Source organism: Podarcis vaucheri (genome assembly GCF_965113315.1).
Source record: "Podarcis vaucheri genome assembly, chromosome: 2".
In the NCBI taxonomy this organism is placed as follows: domain Eukaryota; kingdom Metazoa; phylum Chordata; class Lepidosauria; order Squamata; family Lacertidae; genus Podarcis; species Podarcis vaucheri.
Window position 1 is genome coordinate 113,725,458 of NC_138760.1, and position 15,469 is coordinate 113,740,926.

At 44.9% G+C, this 15,469-nt stretch overlaps 1 protein-coding gene across 4 annotated transcripts; it reads right to left on the reverse strand.

Moving 5' to 3' along the window:
* Positions 1 to 559: 559 nt before the first annotated feature.
* On the reverse strand, positions 560 to 15,355 carry LOC309524967 (zinc finger protein RFP-like). 4 transcript variants are annotated; one of them, XM_082210238.1, is made up of 8 exons: positions 15,241 to 15,355; positions 11,722 to 12,157; positions 8,622 to 8,717; positions 6,736 to 6,966; positions 4,783 to 4,805; positions 3,834 to 3,952; positions 3,204 to 3,233; positions 560 to 2,057 (listed from the first exon to the last, which is right to left on the reverse strand). In XM_082210238.1, the coding sequence occupies exons 2-8, from the start codon at positions 12,142 to 12,144 to the stop codon at positions 1,549 to 1,551; spliced, it is 1,431 nt and encodes a 476-aa protein (XP_082066364.1). In that variant the 5' UTR covers positions 12,145 to 12,157; positions 15,241 to 15,355; the 3' UTR covers positions 560 to 1,548. The 4 variants fall into 4 exon arrangements, with proteins under 4 accessions (XP_082066364.1, XP_082066366.1, XP_082066363.1 ...); XM_082210240.1 differs by lacking the exon at positions 15,241 to 15,355 and adding an exon at positions 14,183 to 14,197; XM_082210237.1 differs by lacking the exon at positions 15,241 to 15,355 and adding an exon at positions 14,069 to 14,166.
* Positions 15,356 to 15,469: the final 114 nt, after the last annotated feature.

A 15,469-nucleotide genomic window follows, 5' to 3' on the forward strand; every position in this document is an offset into this window, starting at 1 on the left:
CGGGGTGAGCTCCCGTTGCTCGGATCCTGCTCCTGCCAACCTAGCAGTTCAAAAGCACATCAAAGTGCAAGTAGATAAACAGCTACCGCTCCGGCGGGAAAGTAAACGGCGTTTCCGTGCGCTGCTCTGGTTCGCCAGAAGCGGCTTAGTCATGCTGGCCACATGACCCGGAAGCTGTATGCTGGCTCCCTCGTCCAGTAAAGCGAGATGAGCACCGCAATCCCAGAGTCGGTCACGACTGGACCTAATGGTCAGGGGTCCCTTTACCTTTACGCCTACATTGGAAGACTCTAACCATGGGCACACCCACACTGCTGCTTTCCCCTGGGAAAACCCGCTGTTTGCCACCAAATTACAGCAAACATTCATCAAGTTTCCTCTGGATTGGCATTTGCGAGTTATAGACTGAACCACTCAAGCAAAGAGAAAGCAGCAAGTGTTTTAAATGGGGCATGAACTGAAACAGCCTCCAAATGAAAAGGAGCCGATTGCAGAAGGTTGCAGAATGGCTTTTTAAGTTGACCAATATTGTATTTATAGAGTAAAGGACGGCAACATATTTAAGGAGATGTCAGCATTTATTAAGTTTTGGCAAACAGGTACAGGGCAGAGCAAATAATTCTGACAACCCAGTACCTAAACATTTCCTGTCACCTGAGCTTTTTCATTCCAGCATTCTATATAAAAAAGTAAAAGTAAAAAAGAATTCTTAAAATACTTACGCAAATTTGGATAAACTTTTACTCTACTTTTTTTAAAAAGTCTGCAATTTAAAAAAAATTATTTTCCCAGAATGTAAAAATTTGCAAGGTACATTAACAAGGCATCCTAAACAGATCTCAATTGAAAACCAAGGTGATCTCCTGTATCCCTGTATTTACCATGTTAAAATTACAAAGCACCACTTTTCTTATCAATTTTCACAGTCTTTCTTGGTTTCAGCTTAGCTTGGATAAATTGACTGCACTCAACCATTAACTACTGGCTTTATCTTGCAATACTGCTTTCATTTGGCTACAAATATCCAAATGCAATATACCTGTACACACACCTCATATCAATTTTGTACCTACACACATACACACTTTCAGTTCCCATTTTTCACAGCAATATGTCCACAAGCTAGATCTCCATTCTTGTCTGATCACCATTTCCGTGTATTTCTGAGAGGCTGCAGTTTAAAAGAGATGTACCACTCGCAGTTCATATGAGGGGTACAAATGCTGTACTTTGGAATCTGTATCCAAATGAGAGGAAATATAGCCGGGAGAGACAAAGATGTTGCTAAAACATACTACAAGCTATATCGACGAAGTAGTTTTAAATGGTGTATGCATTTGGGTCTCCCACATTCTATAAGCCTAGGCTCCAATCTCCATTCAGAATATATAGTAACCTGATAAGGGAATTAAGGCAAGTCAAAAACAGCTGTTGTATTAACCGCGTTGAAGCTCAGTATTGTGTGTTACAGCCAGAGAGAGTTATGTTGACACTACTTCACTGTTGGAAAGGCCAAAGACCCAAGTCCAACAGAAGAACAGATATAATTTAACAAAGGCGGAGCACTGTGTTCATGTCCCCAACTCGGAAGAAAGGAAATATTTTTGACACAAATTTGACACTGAAGAGAACAAGGCGCTTGTTTTCTTCCGCGTCAAAAAACCCCACCGTTCCTCCTTCATAGTCCAAACGGATTTGAATCTTTTGGGGGTGTTTACTTGGGTTCAGAATGGTCGGGGGCGACGTTAAGGTTTTGTACTGACCGTTGTTAAAACCCACAGCCATGATTCCCTCCTCAGGGACGATATTCAGCTGTCCTTTCCTCTTCACAGATTCTTTGGCTACACCCACAGCCCAGAAAGTTCCCTTGCTCACATCCACTGTCCAGTGATGCTTCCCGGAGGTGAATCCTTGACAGCCAAGCACGCAGCGGGTGGGGTCAAATCGTCGGGTGCTGTAGGGAAACTCCTGGCGGACAGATCCCCATGCGACAGCTTTCTGACCATCAAACACAACAAATCGAGGGTGAGCTGTCATGGGGTCCAGTGTCACGTTCTCTGTAATAAATAATAACTTATTATTTATACCACACCCATCTGGCTGGGCTTCCCCAGCCACTCTGGGTGGCTTCCAAAAAAATATTTAAATACTGTAATACATCAAACATTAAAAGCTTCCCTAAACAGGGCTGCCTTCAGATGTCTTCTAAAAGTCTGGTAGTTGTTGTTCTCTTTGACATCTGGCGGGAGGGCGTTCCACAGGGCAGGCACCACTACCGAGAAGGCCCTCTGCCTGGTTCCCTGTAACTTGGCTTCTTGCAGCGAGGGAACCGCCAGAAGGCCCTCGGTGCTGGACCTCAGTGTCCGGGTAGAACGATGGGGGTGGAGACGCTCCTTCAGATGCAAGAGATCAAATGAAACTGTCAGGCATGGAGCCAAGCTCCATGAACCTTTCCCAAAGACCACTGCATAAAACAAGTAACTGTTCATCTGCTGCAGATGGTTGTTTCTGAAGGTGGCCTATTTATTGAGCATTCCTCCTGATCTGAGACTCGCATCAGTCTCGGCCAGCATGGCTGAGAAAGAGGAGAGTTGTGGTCCAACAATATATAGAAAACCACAGGTTGCCTCTTTTCTTTTTTTAAATACAAAAAGGCATGAATCCATCTTTACCGTGAGATATAATATAATAATAAAATAATAAAATAAAATAATAATAATAATAATAATAATAATAATAATAATAATAAATAATAATAAAATAATATCTTTATTGTCATTGCCCCCTTCGGGGACAACGAAATTACTTGACTGCTCCATAAAAACACTAATTAAACAATACAGTATAATACAGCAAGGGAGATTAGATGACTTTCAAAGTCCGGGCTTCCCATTCAGGGCCGAGATCGCTCTGGAGAAGAAGCTGTTCTTAAGACAGCTCTCGTTCTTGTCTTCATCGTCCTGTATCTCCGTCCCGATGGCAAGAGCTCGAAGAGACAGTGACCAGGATGCGATGGATCTTTTACTATGTCCAGTGCCTTCCTATGGCACCTTGTGGCATAAATCTGCTCTAAGTGGAGAGTGGGCAGCCAACAACGCTCTCTGTTGCCTTAACGACCCTGCACAACCCCATCCTGTCCTGGGTAGTACAGCTTCCGTACCACACACATAAACCATAAGTGAGCAGAATCTGTGGGGACTTACCATTTATCCACTTTTGTTCATCCAAAGTCTCTAGAGGAAGAAAAGGAGGATAAGCATATGCAAACTTCTGTGATTCATTAATGTGTTATATTTAGCAACAAATGAACTTCGTATATTAATACACCATTAATTCACATGCACCATTCTAAAGCCTTAGGAGTATTATCACTTTGGAAATCTACAGCTACCCAACTGCACTTCTAATTTCTCTCTCCTTTGTAGGCATCAAGCCTTGAAGCACACATTTACAGCAATGATAGTATTAATTATTATTATTATTATTATTATTATTATTATTATTATTATTATTATTATTATTATTACTATTAGCAGATAGCAAGAAAACTATCAAGCTCACAATATTGTAGCCCTATGGAACCAGGCCATCATGCATTAAGATCCTTGAAATCAAAGGGACAAGTTAGTCATCACAATCTAATCCCAACAATTTCAACCACTAAAGAATGACTGTGTTATTCTGAATCCAGCGCCCGTATTTTAATGGTGGGTATTGTACAAAGGTGAAATGTGATTGGGACAAGTGTTCACTGATCGCCAGGAAAAAGAGCTAAATAAGAACAACAGTAAAATTTCCACCTCAACAATCAGCTTCAGAAACCCATTTAGTACCTCTGAATTTCCTGAGTTTGCCCTGCAGTGAAGCACTCTCTTTGGAGACTTCCTGAAGCATTGTATTGAGCTCCGAAGAATCAGGTGGAGTAGGAAACTGAAATTTGCCCCTCTTGCACCTAGAGGTTTGACAAACAGGAAACCGCATGAAAAGAAATCTTTATTCACTTGCAGCTTCTCAGAACATCAGGCGCAGAATGCATCAACATAGTGTAAACAGCTGGCCAAGCTGACAGAAGGTGAACTACAACCTTGGCCAATGGATTTGCAACTTAGGGGTTGGGGTTAGGGGTGTGCTAGGGGCACATGCTAGTGAAAATTCTACTCTAGTAGAAGGGGAAGGATGCAAGAAGCATCCCGGTGGATCAGACCAACGGCCTATGTAGTCCAAGCCCAAAGATGGAAAGTGAGCGAGATCCCTAGTTAGGAAGGTTGGCAAATTAAGAATTTGTGGAAGCAGCAGGTTTAACTTATAGAATAAGAGAGCAAGAAGAATCTTCATTCAAAGAGGAGTGGAATCCCCCCCCAAATATTTAGAAAATAGCTGTACAATAGAAAACACTGGTAGTATCTAGATAAATTCAACAGCACGGTAAATATTTGGAGGATGCAAAATGGAGAAACAATTAGATTGGTTACAGTAAAATATGCAGGAACGATACGTAAGTAAAATGAACCATGAAAAGCGAAGGAGGTTAGGTCCATTGTTTCATAGCATGATGTAAAATGTTTATTTTGAGATGTATAAATAAAAAATGTTGTATATATAAAAAAGGCAGCATTCCCTCCTAAGCAGATGATTTGGAGAAGGCTGCCACCGGGACCATGAGCACAATCATGCTCTCCCACTCAGACATACTGCTTTTGACCCTGGCATGCATGCAAAACATTACTAGAATTGCCTTTTGTGAAGGGTGGAGAAATGGCAACAGGAAGAACGGCCTCATACCTGTTGAAGATACTTCCAATATCCTAGCGAGGAAAAGAGGAGACAAGAAAGAGAGGTTAGGTCATCCAGTCCAACACCCGTCATATTTGGAATTAATTTCTACAGGGGTTCATCTTATATCCTGCCTTCCTTACATCCTAAAACTCAAAACGGCATTCGTAGGTTTCCCTGGTGGCCCCTAATCCAGGCACTGACCAGGCCTAGACATGCCCAGCCGCCGAAAGGTTGCTGCATCAAGTACCTAGCATCTTCCCAGCTCATTTTGCTTTCAACCCTCAAAGCATTCGTTTCAGTTTGGCAGCATTAACAAACCAATTCATGCAGTCTCTTTGTGGAGGCATAGCACAATACCCACTGCCTTGCGGGATATCTTTGGGAGAAGAGAAACCCAAGGAGTAAACCAGGGGTCAGCAAGGTTTACCTCGTCTGGGCTGGTTCACTCCAGCGGAGATCCCTCCCTTGGCCAGATTGCACTCGCACATGAGTCCGCAATTTCTCCACAGACGCAATTTCCGGCACCGTGGAAGTGAGTCCCCGTGCTGTGCCAGTTTAGTGCAGGGTGCAGGGACTCGCCGAGCGGGCGGCTTGGTTTGGGGGTGGATCATGGGCCGGTTAAACAACCCCCGTAGGCCGCTTGTGGCCCATGGGCCTTAGGTTGCCTACCCCTACACAAATTGGAGTGGAGTCCCTAAGGCACCTTGCACGCCTCCTTCTGGCAACTCCTGCAGCCAAGAAGGGGCCAGACATATTGCTCTGCTTTCCTTTCAACCGCATCAGTGAGGCCGAGACTGGGGGAATCTTGTCGTCTGGGCAGCCCAGGACCTTCATACACACTGCCAGGTTTGACTTCACCCCCAGAGCCAGTGTGGTGTAGTGGTTAAGAGCAGTGGACTCGTAATCTGGTGAACCGGGTTCGATTCCCTGCTCCTCCACATGCAGCTGCTGGGTGACCTTGGGCCAGTCACACTTCTCTGAAGTCTCTCAGCCCCACTCACCTCACAGAGTGTTTGTTGTGGGGGAGGAAGGGAAAGGAGAATGTTAGCTGCTTTGAGACTCCTTCGGGTAGTGATAAAGCGGGGTATCAAATCCAAACTCTTCTTCCAAACAAAGGAAAGCTGCCCTGTGCCATATCAGGCCATTGGTCCATCTAGCTCAGTACTGTCTACTCTAACTGGCAGCAGCTCTCCAAGATTTCAGGCAAAGCTTCCCCTCCAGCACAGTCCTACCTGGAGATGCCAGGGACTGAACCCAAGACTTTCTTCTGCATGTGCTAGCCCTTATGTAATGGCATTTAATAATAATAATAATATTTATTTATACCCCGCCCTCCCCATCCAAGGCCGGGCTCAGGGCAGCTAACAACCAATAATAAAAACAAGTTGAATGAATCCAACTTAAAAACAAGATTAAAATACAACATTAAAATGCAGCCTCATCACAGGAGGAAAAAAGAAAGGGGGGGGGCGGGAATCAAATTGACTCCAAGCCAAAGGCCAGGCAGAACAACTCTGTCTTACAGGCCCTGTGGAAAGAAATCAAATCCTGCAGGGCCCTGGTCTCATGAGACAGAGCATTCCACCAGGCCGGAGCCAGTGTTGAAAAGGCCCTGGCTCTGGTTGAAGCTAATCTAACTTCTTTAGGGCCCGGGACCACTAGGGTGTTGCTATTTATGGATCTTAAGGTCCTCCGCGGGGCACACTGGGAGAAGCGGTCCTGTAGCTACAAGGGTCCTAGGCCGTGAAGGGCTTTAAAGGTCAAAACCAGCACCTTAAATCTGACCCTGTACTCTACCGGGAGCCAGTGCAGTTTGAAAAGCCCTGGGTGAATATGCTCCCATGGCAGAGACCCCGTGAGGAGCCTCGCTGCAGCATTCTGCACCCGCTGGAGTTTCTGGGACAGCTTCAAGGGCAGCCCCGCGTAGAGCGAATTACAGTAGTTTATTATTTGTGTTACCTGCATCAGCCCACCTGGCGGCTCCTGACCCTTCTGCTCCAGCACGCCAATTAGGGTGCTGATATGGGAAATCTCCTCGGAAAATTTAGCTGCATGCTCTTCCTTCTTCTTCTCAATCTCTATCTCCAGCTTCTGCAGCCGGGTTAACAGGAGCTGCTCTTCTTTCTCTAGAAACTGGCGGAGCTGCTGACATTCCAACAGAAGCTTCTGCCTCTCGGCTTCAGTTTCTGCCTGATTGGGACAGGTGCAAACAGTGGGGGGACGACGACGACACTGGTTTATTTGTAATATTTCTTACCCACCCATAGGAAAGCACCTTGACACATGAAAACACCATTTCGTGTGTTCCAAAGGTAAAGGTAAAGGGACCCCTGACCATTAGGTCCAGTCGTGACAGACTTTGGGGTTGCGGTGCTCATCTCGCTTTATTGGCCGAGGGAGCCGGCGTACAGCTTCTGGGTCATGTGGGCAGCATGACTAAGCCGCTTCTGGCGAACCAGAGCAGCGCACGGCAACGCCGTTTACCTTCCCGCCGGAGTGGTACCTATTTATCTACTTGCACTTTGACGTGCTTTTGAACTGCTAGGTTGGCAGGCGCAGGGACCAAACAATGGGAGCTCACCATGTTGCGGGGATTCGAACCACCGACCTTCTGATCGGCAAGTCCTAGGCTCTGTGGTTTAACCCACTGCAAATGTCTCTGCAAGAGGCACGGGTGTCCTTTGGCCCACCAGAAGTTGCTGAACTACAACTCCCAACATCCCTGGCCACTGGTTGATGGAAAGTGTAGCTCAGCAACATCTACAGGGCTAAAAGGTCCTTGCGCCTGCTTTGTAATGTCAAAATCCAGCTATTCCCCAGGCTGCTTCCATTGCATATAATGCAAAATGGTGTTGCACCGAGTTGTTGCAGATGTGTGTTGCCATGTCTTCTTCTGCAGAAAGAGAAGCTGACCTTAGACTGGTGTTGTGAAACACCAGCTGAAATTGAAACTCAGCAACAGATTATAATTAAATGCTCTTGTAAAGTTGCTACTTTCAGAATCCAGCTGCCAAGGGCTAGTTCACAGGTGCATGAAGCAAGGTCATCACATTTTGGGGGACAATAGGTATCAACTTAATGCACCAGGTGGAAAGGTTTGTTTTTATAAAACATAGAACCACTTTGGAACATGGTCGCTTCAGCAACCCCAAGTAATGGAGCGCGTTACTTCCGGGTTTCACCGCTCGCACATGCACAGACGCTGAAAATGACGTCACGCACATGCGCAGAAGCGGTGAATCGTGACCCGCAGACGCGGGTTGCGTTCGCTTCAGATTCCATTCGCATCCAGAGGTACCACTGGATTCTTAAGAATCTAGACTTTGTAACAAGAAAAGTTTTAAGTACTATTATTGCTCACCTTAGGTTATCTATACGTCTTGTGAGAGTATATATATGCATGTATTATTAAAAGGAGCATTAATCATAGTAATAATAATAATAATAATGGTATTATTTGTACCCCACCCATCTGGCTGGGTTTCCCCAGCCACTCTGGGCGGCTTCCAGCACATACAAAAACATAAAATGTCAAACATTAAAACATTAATAAAAATAGATACTCAAAAGATTCGCTCCTGTATACAAATTGATTCATTGCTGTTATATAAAATCTGAACTGAACCCACATCAGTTCCAGGTGTACACTTTACTGAAACAGATCAAACAGAAGCCCAGGGCTATCAGTTTATCACCTGTAGCTAAAAACTGGCACTCTACATGGATAACACATGCAGAGCTGACATTCCCAACACAGAAATGTAGAAACGTCATACACAAATTAAAAACCAAGGGAAGATGAAATGGTGTTGCTAATGGTGAAGATGTAATCTGCTTGCACTTACCAGCAGATCCTGGCTTGGCTTCTCTGCATCTAATTTAAACGATAAAATCTTGTCTCGCTCTTCTTTCAGAGTTTGCAAGCAGTGATTTATTTTCTCCTAAGACAGACACGAATAACACAGTTTTTGAGCCATTCACCATATCCTCCTCAAATAAGCAGCTACACATGCAAGAGAGAATTATTTAAGCGCAGCGCTGTAACAACATCTAAATCCCATCGGATTGAAAATTTGCATCTGTGCTGTATAACTAATCTAAAACTGCTCCTCTGGCATATTTCACACACAATCTTCAAATAAGACCGATTTTCTTCCAGCCTCCACCCACTCGCTTAGATACTCAGATGCTGTTTGGTTTTCTGTATTTGTAGTGTTCAAGCACCAGACAGGTTTTAAAGTTTCTTAAACCCTTTCTTTTCCTAATGCATTGATTGAGCTTGTTGCTTTGGTGGCAATATTTTGGGAGAGACACCCTGGGAGAAGCATCAAGGAATTATGGGGGTTTGCTACTGGACAATTTTTTTATATGTTGAAATAAAGTTTGGCCTATTTGAGTCTAACCTATACAGTGGATGCTCGGGTTGCGAATGTGATCCGTGCGGGAGGCACGTTCGCAGCCCGCAGCACATCTGCGCATGTGCGGGTTGTGATTTGGCACCTCTGCGCATGCGCAAAGCACAATTTAGCTCTTCTGCGCATGTGCGACTGCCAAAACCCGGAAGTAATCCGTTCCGGTACTTCCGGGTTTTGGTGCGTCCATAACTCGAAAAAACGCAACCTGAAGCGTCTGTAACCCGCGGTATGACTCTATCAGGAATGGGAAATTCTGTGGACCGCCAGAATAATAGAATTGTAGAGTTGGAAGAGACCCCAAGGATCATCTAGTCAAATCTCCTGCAATACAGGAATACGCAGCTGTCCCATATTGGCAGGCATAGGCAAACTCCGGCCCTCCAGATGTTTGGGACTACCATTCCCATCATCCCTAGCTAACAGCGATGATGGGAATTGTAGTCCCAAACATCTGGAGGGCCGGAGTTTGCCTATGCCTGCATATGGGGATCAAACCTGAGACCTTGGTGTAATCAGCACTGTGCTCTAACCAACTGTAGCTCCCTTAGAATCATAGAATTGGACGGGACCTCAAGGGTCATCCAGTCCAGCCCCCTTGCAATGCAGGAATCTCAGCTAAGGCACCCATGACAGGTGGCCACCCACCCTCTGCTTGAAAACCACCTTCATCCCTGGCCACTGGATGTGCCAGCTGCAGATGATGGGAGTTGCAGTTCAAGCACACCTGGAAAGTCACAGGGTCCTGTCCCCCCAATCCCAGGTCTATAGGTCTTTAAAGACAGCCTCTCTGTGAAATTAGGCAAAAATTAAGAAGCTGCACCAAGAAAGTGACAATTTGGGAGGGACTTGTTCAGGGAGTTGCAAAGCTTGATCCCCTTGATTTAATACAGGCATGGCCAAACTCGGCCCTCCAGCTGTTTTGGGACTACAACTCCCATCATCCCTAGCTAACAGGACCAGTGGGCAGGGATGATGGGAATTGTAATCCCAAAACAGCTGGAGGGCCAAGTTTGGCCATGCCTAATTTAACACAACTTTGGGTCCCCAGCCGTTGCTGGACTACAATTTCCATCACCCCCAGCTAACAGGACCAATGGTCAAGGATGATGGGAGTTGTAGTCCAACAACGGTTGGGGACCCAACTTTGTCTGTTTAACATTAGCCGTTTGCAGGAGCGCTATCTTATTGAAGTACGTCGCACCTTCCAAAGAGACAGGCAGCAGGTGACCCCAAATTTCCCAAAGATCTTATAGATTAAAATAGACAGCGAGGAAACAACAGACCAGGATTGATGGAGAAGGGTAAGAAGGCCTCTGTTTTCTGGAGACAGAGGATCCAGACAGCAGGTTAAGGGGGAAGATCCCTGCAGAGACCCTGGAGAGCTACTGTCAGATGGGGCAGGTAATATAGGGCTAGACAGACTAACCTGGCAATAAGTTGTTTCATATGTACCAATACATGAATCCTGGTTGCTTTCCAGTTCTTCTAAGATGTCCCCACCCCCAAGAACCCCCACTGATTTGGAGTTTGTTCCCGACGAAAGAAGAATGGAGGATGAAGTTGATGGACTACGCAGAATTAGATAAATTAACAGGAAGGATTCGAAACCTGTGGGATCAGAGATTCTTAGAGGACGGGAGTAAATATATGAACTATTTGAAAAGTAATTGTGAAGAACAGATTACGCTAGTAGGACTGCAGTAAGTTTTTTAAGGTGAATTATTTGAAATATTACAAGAAAGACTATGAAGAGAATTATTAGTTAAGGACAGTTATATGCAATATAGAAATTAAGAAACGCAGAATAAGTGATAAAGAACGGAAAATCATCAGAGGTGTTGACAAAAGTGTATATATTGTATATTGTGTATATTGTATAAGATGAGAAGATCTGTTGTATGACTGTTGGAACTGATAAAAATGTATTAAAAATAAGATTTGGAGTTTCTTCCATTGTTTCTTTTTTTAAAAAATAAGATTTTATTAAAGCTGTTTCCTAATACAATAAGGTAAAACAAACTGCTGTACAGCAAAACAGAAACTGAAAGTGAAAGTAGAATCCTCTTCCTGTTTGGCAGTGGAACAGACTCCCATGAGAAGTGATGGGCTCTCCTTCCTTGGAGGTTTTTAAGCAGAGGTTGGGTGGCCATCTGTCATGAATGCTTCAGCTGAGATCCCTGCGTTGCAGGGGGTTGGACTAGATGACCCTTGGGGTCCCTTCCAACTTCAAAATTGCATGATGCTATGAAAAGTAGCTCTTTCCCCTTGTCTCACACAGAAAGTGCCGGACCCCCCAGCTCTCACCTGGAGAGGTCTTCCCTTCCCTGCCCCTTCGTGTATGTGCAATCCTTAGACCCCCAATAACGGTTTCCCTTCCCTTCCTGTGCTCTCATTTCAACAAGCTCGGCTGTTAACTGACCCTCCCCTTGAGAATCAAACATCATTGTTTTTAGCAATTACGAAAAACGTGATTGAAAATCTCTCTCCCCCCCCCAAAAAAATACGAGCCCCTCTCAGCCACTCACGTTACCTGGTAAACCTGAGCGGCCTCCTCTATAGGAATCACGCTGTGATATTTATGCAGCTTGGACCGGTCACAAACCACGCAGATGGACGTTTGATCGTATTCGCAGAAGAGCTTCAGCGGCTCCTGGTGTTTCTTGCAGAGCGCCTGTTCTCCCGACTCCTTGGCTCGTCGCTTGCTGAACTGCATGGCCAGCTCAACGATATTCCACAGGTGCCTGTTTGGCCGCAGGTTCTGCCAAGGGAAGGGTTTTCTGCATTGTGGACAGGAGAAGACGTTGGCAATGGCGCCTTCACAGCACTGGGCAATGCAGTCCCGGCAGAAGTTGTGGCCGCAGTCGATGACCATCATCGGGTTCTGGTAATAATCCAGGCAGATGGAACAGGTGGCTTCATCCTGGAGGCTTTTCTCTGGGTTTGGTGCAGCCATTGGCGTCTTCTAGCTGCAACGCAGAGGAACAAAGTTTAGTTTTGCTTACAGAGAGGGGTGTGTCTCCTTTTTGCAATCAGGAAGTGGTTGCCTCACGGGGAACTAGATTGCAAGGGAGGGAGTGATGGAGTGTCTGAAGGTGGTTTTAACTATTAGAGGGACAAAGATATGTTCTGAATAGTTTCCCCGAAACAATATTTGTTTGGGGAAGCCTATCCTGACATGCAGAACATTGACATGTGCTTTAATCTGGTTTTTTACTCACTGTTGATTTAATTTTTTTAAAAATGCTTTAAATAATTGCTTTCACATATTTTTACTGCTTATTTCATTACGTTATTCTTTTTGTAAGCCGCTTCCAAGTTTTATTACAGTAAATGATTGTAAAATAAATGCAGAATCTCACTGCATTCAACAGGTTGGCTATACTGATGAAGGACACACTATTAAAGATTTATTCAAGCAACCTGATCCTATTAAGTGTGTACAGGGTTGCAGCCCAATGTCCCCTATCATACTGTATGCTGTTTAAGGATGAAGGACAGGTGTTTATGCAAAGGGGAGGGGAGTTTCTACAGAGTTCATCGGCATAAAAACATACAACAAATTGTTATGCAACATCAGCATGGAAATGTTGAACCACCTCCCTTTAATCCAAATTTAACTTTTATGGAGGAAATCTGATGTTGCTTAAAACATTGCTGCCAATAACCTAGTTGCAATATCTGAATATTCTCATTTGCAATGCAGAGCCGCCATCCGAAAGTACCCGAAGTCATTAATACTAAAGCCATCTGCACACGGTTAAAGGCAGATTATAAATGTGTCAGAACTGCCTCTAAGGCCTCATCCAGTTTTCCTCTTGTCCGGCTCCTTTCCCAGGGAACCGTCCCCCAGCAAGCTTGAATTACCATTTGAGCACTAAAGAATGATTTTCCTGGGCTTATGGGGTGGGGATGGGGTAGAAGAGGATGGATGACTCCTAAATCTCCTGGCAGGGATGCTTTCATAAAAAAGTTGGTTCCTTTTCCTCATTTGTTCCAAACTACTGGGCTGATGAAGTTATTGCCAAGGGCTGAGCCTGCCTTAATTACTTTGACTCTCTCTTGCAAAAGCAGCATTTACACGAAGCAAAAACTACAAAAATGCCTAAAGCCCGATCAGATAACATTATTATTCATTTGGTTTATTTGTGGTCCAATACAATAAGTTTCTAGGTGTACACCCCATGCATTTAAAGCACACATAGTGCCTATTTATTTCCCTCAAAAAAATGGTGGGAAATGTAGTTAAAGAAATTGTAGCTCTGTGAGGGGTAAACTACAGTTCCCATGATTCTATTTTTTTGGGGGGGGATATACTTTAAATGCATGGTGCATTTGAAGTCTATAGTTTTTCTACAGAGCTATTGCTTCAGTGGAGTAAAAAACCACACAATGTGTATTCCTAAGGAAAGCCTCTCTCCCCGCACCACAGTTAACTGATTAATTAATTTTTAGTACTTTTTGACCCCACCTTCCTCCAAGGGGCACAAGGTGACAAAACATGCTTCCTTCCTCCATCCCTCCCTCCATTTTAACTTCACAACAGTCCTGCGAGGTAAGTGAGGCTGAAAGACTGTGATGGCTCCAAACCGTGACCAGCCAGGTGCCTGTGGGAAGCTCGAAAGCTGGACCTGAATCTTCAAACACGGTTTCTCGAGCTGGGCGAGAGGGAGAAAAACTTTTCGCCATGGCATTAACAATTTTAAATGCCCATTCTTTCATGTCACCTTTTCTCTGCACTAAAAAAACCCCGAACGTTGCAGCTTTTCCTTGTTAGGGGAGTCGCTCCTCCATCCCCTTGATCTTTTCCGAACCTTTCACCAGCGCTCTAACCACTACGCCACACTGCCACCACGCTGTTTAAATTGGAAAAGCAAAACCTCTTAAGCAGACCACGCTTCGGACATCCCGGGGTTTCTCCCCTGGCTTTTCAGCTGCCCCATCTCCACCCACGTCGCCTGCAGCTCTCTCTCTCTCTCCACCCGCCTCCCTACCTTGCTCTGCTCCCCCCCCGGGAATCATCAGCCAACCTGCAAGGGAAAAGCCCGGCCCGGCCTAAGGAGAGAGCCCAGCAGCGGCCTAACTCCGCCCCGCACAGCGATCCCAATGGGAGATCTCTGCCGGCTGCGTCAGCTCTCCTATAAGGCACCCATCTGGATTATAACAAACCAACAGAAAAAGGGAGCGGGGCCTTTAAAAAACTGGAAATAAGGAAATGAGTTGGTTTCGCTGCCACTAGGCAGCTCCCAGAGGTTGTCTCTTCCAACTACCCCCAGGTGGTTTCCTTAAGGGAGAAGAAAGCAAACAGCTGTTTTCTGATTATTATTATTTTTAAATCGGTGTTGCTTGCAGCGATTTTATGCCCATTGCTTTGCAAGGCTCTCCTGAAATAATTTAAATAAATAAATGTGTGTAAGAGGCATGGGGTTCAGGTGCATTTTACCCCACCCTGGATACACAATGCTGGCAAATACGGGACTATTCTTTTCCTGCCTGCCAGGAAACACTTAAAGGCGCAGGAGCTTGGGAAGCGTGCGGAATGAATTGTAGTGCACTGGGGACTCTGGGTATTTAGCAAAAAAAGAAAAAGACCATGCCAGAGTTCAGAAGGGGGAGCTTCACAATTGCAGCGGGTCTGGTTTCCCGCAGGTCCTAGTGCGATACTAACCACTATACCACACTGCTTCTCAATCTTCTTCTCAAGGAAATGGAGGCATCCTCTTGATTTTGTTAAAGCTAAACAACCACTGCATTTCGGATTTGCACCGCAATCCCAAAACACAGTTGCAGAGAGAAGACTCGCAGGAACTGGATGCTTAGAAACAGCTTGCAGGTCTGTTTTCTGCAGAAACGTGCACACCCATTCAACATGCTGACTCCAGAGCGCATCTAGAAACCCTTTTCAAGGTTAGCACACGTTGTGCTTGTTTCTAAAACTTATTTATTTAAGTGTACACTTATTTATTTAAGTGTGTGTGTGTGTATATATATGGATTATGGCGATTATAAAATTGTAAAACTCAGTAAAACTTTTTTTTTTTAAAGTGTTTACCATCACGAAAGAATGGCCAGGCTGCCCAGGTAACGCAATCAGTGACCATTATCAGGTATCCTGGGAGACAGGATTTCTGCTGTAGATGGCCTCCTTCTGTAATGTATATATGATGTTTTTTTTGGGGGGGGGGATCTTGGACTACAGGGTGGGCAATTTCAAAAGTTACTGCTCAGTGATTTCCCTGTTGGGCGGGACCCTGTTGCAACAGTTCCTTGAATAAAGATCA

Coding starts and splice junctions, on each gene's coding strand:
- LOC309524967 (XM_082210238.1), bottom strand. CDS start 12,144: ATGGCTGCACCAAACCCAGAGAAAAGCCTCCAGGATGAAGCCACCTGT. Junction 6,967..8,621: donor AGCCAAGCCAGGATCTGCTG/GTAAGTGCAAGC, acceptor TGTCCCAATCAG/GCAGAAACTGAAGCCGAGAG. Junction 2,058..3,203: donor TGAACAAAAGTGGATAAATG/GTAAGTCCCCAC, acceptor TATTTATTACAG/AGAACGTGACACTGGACCCC.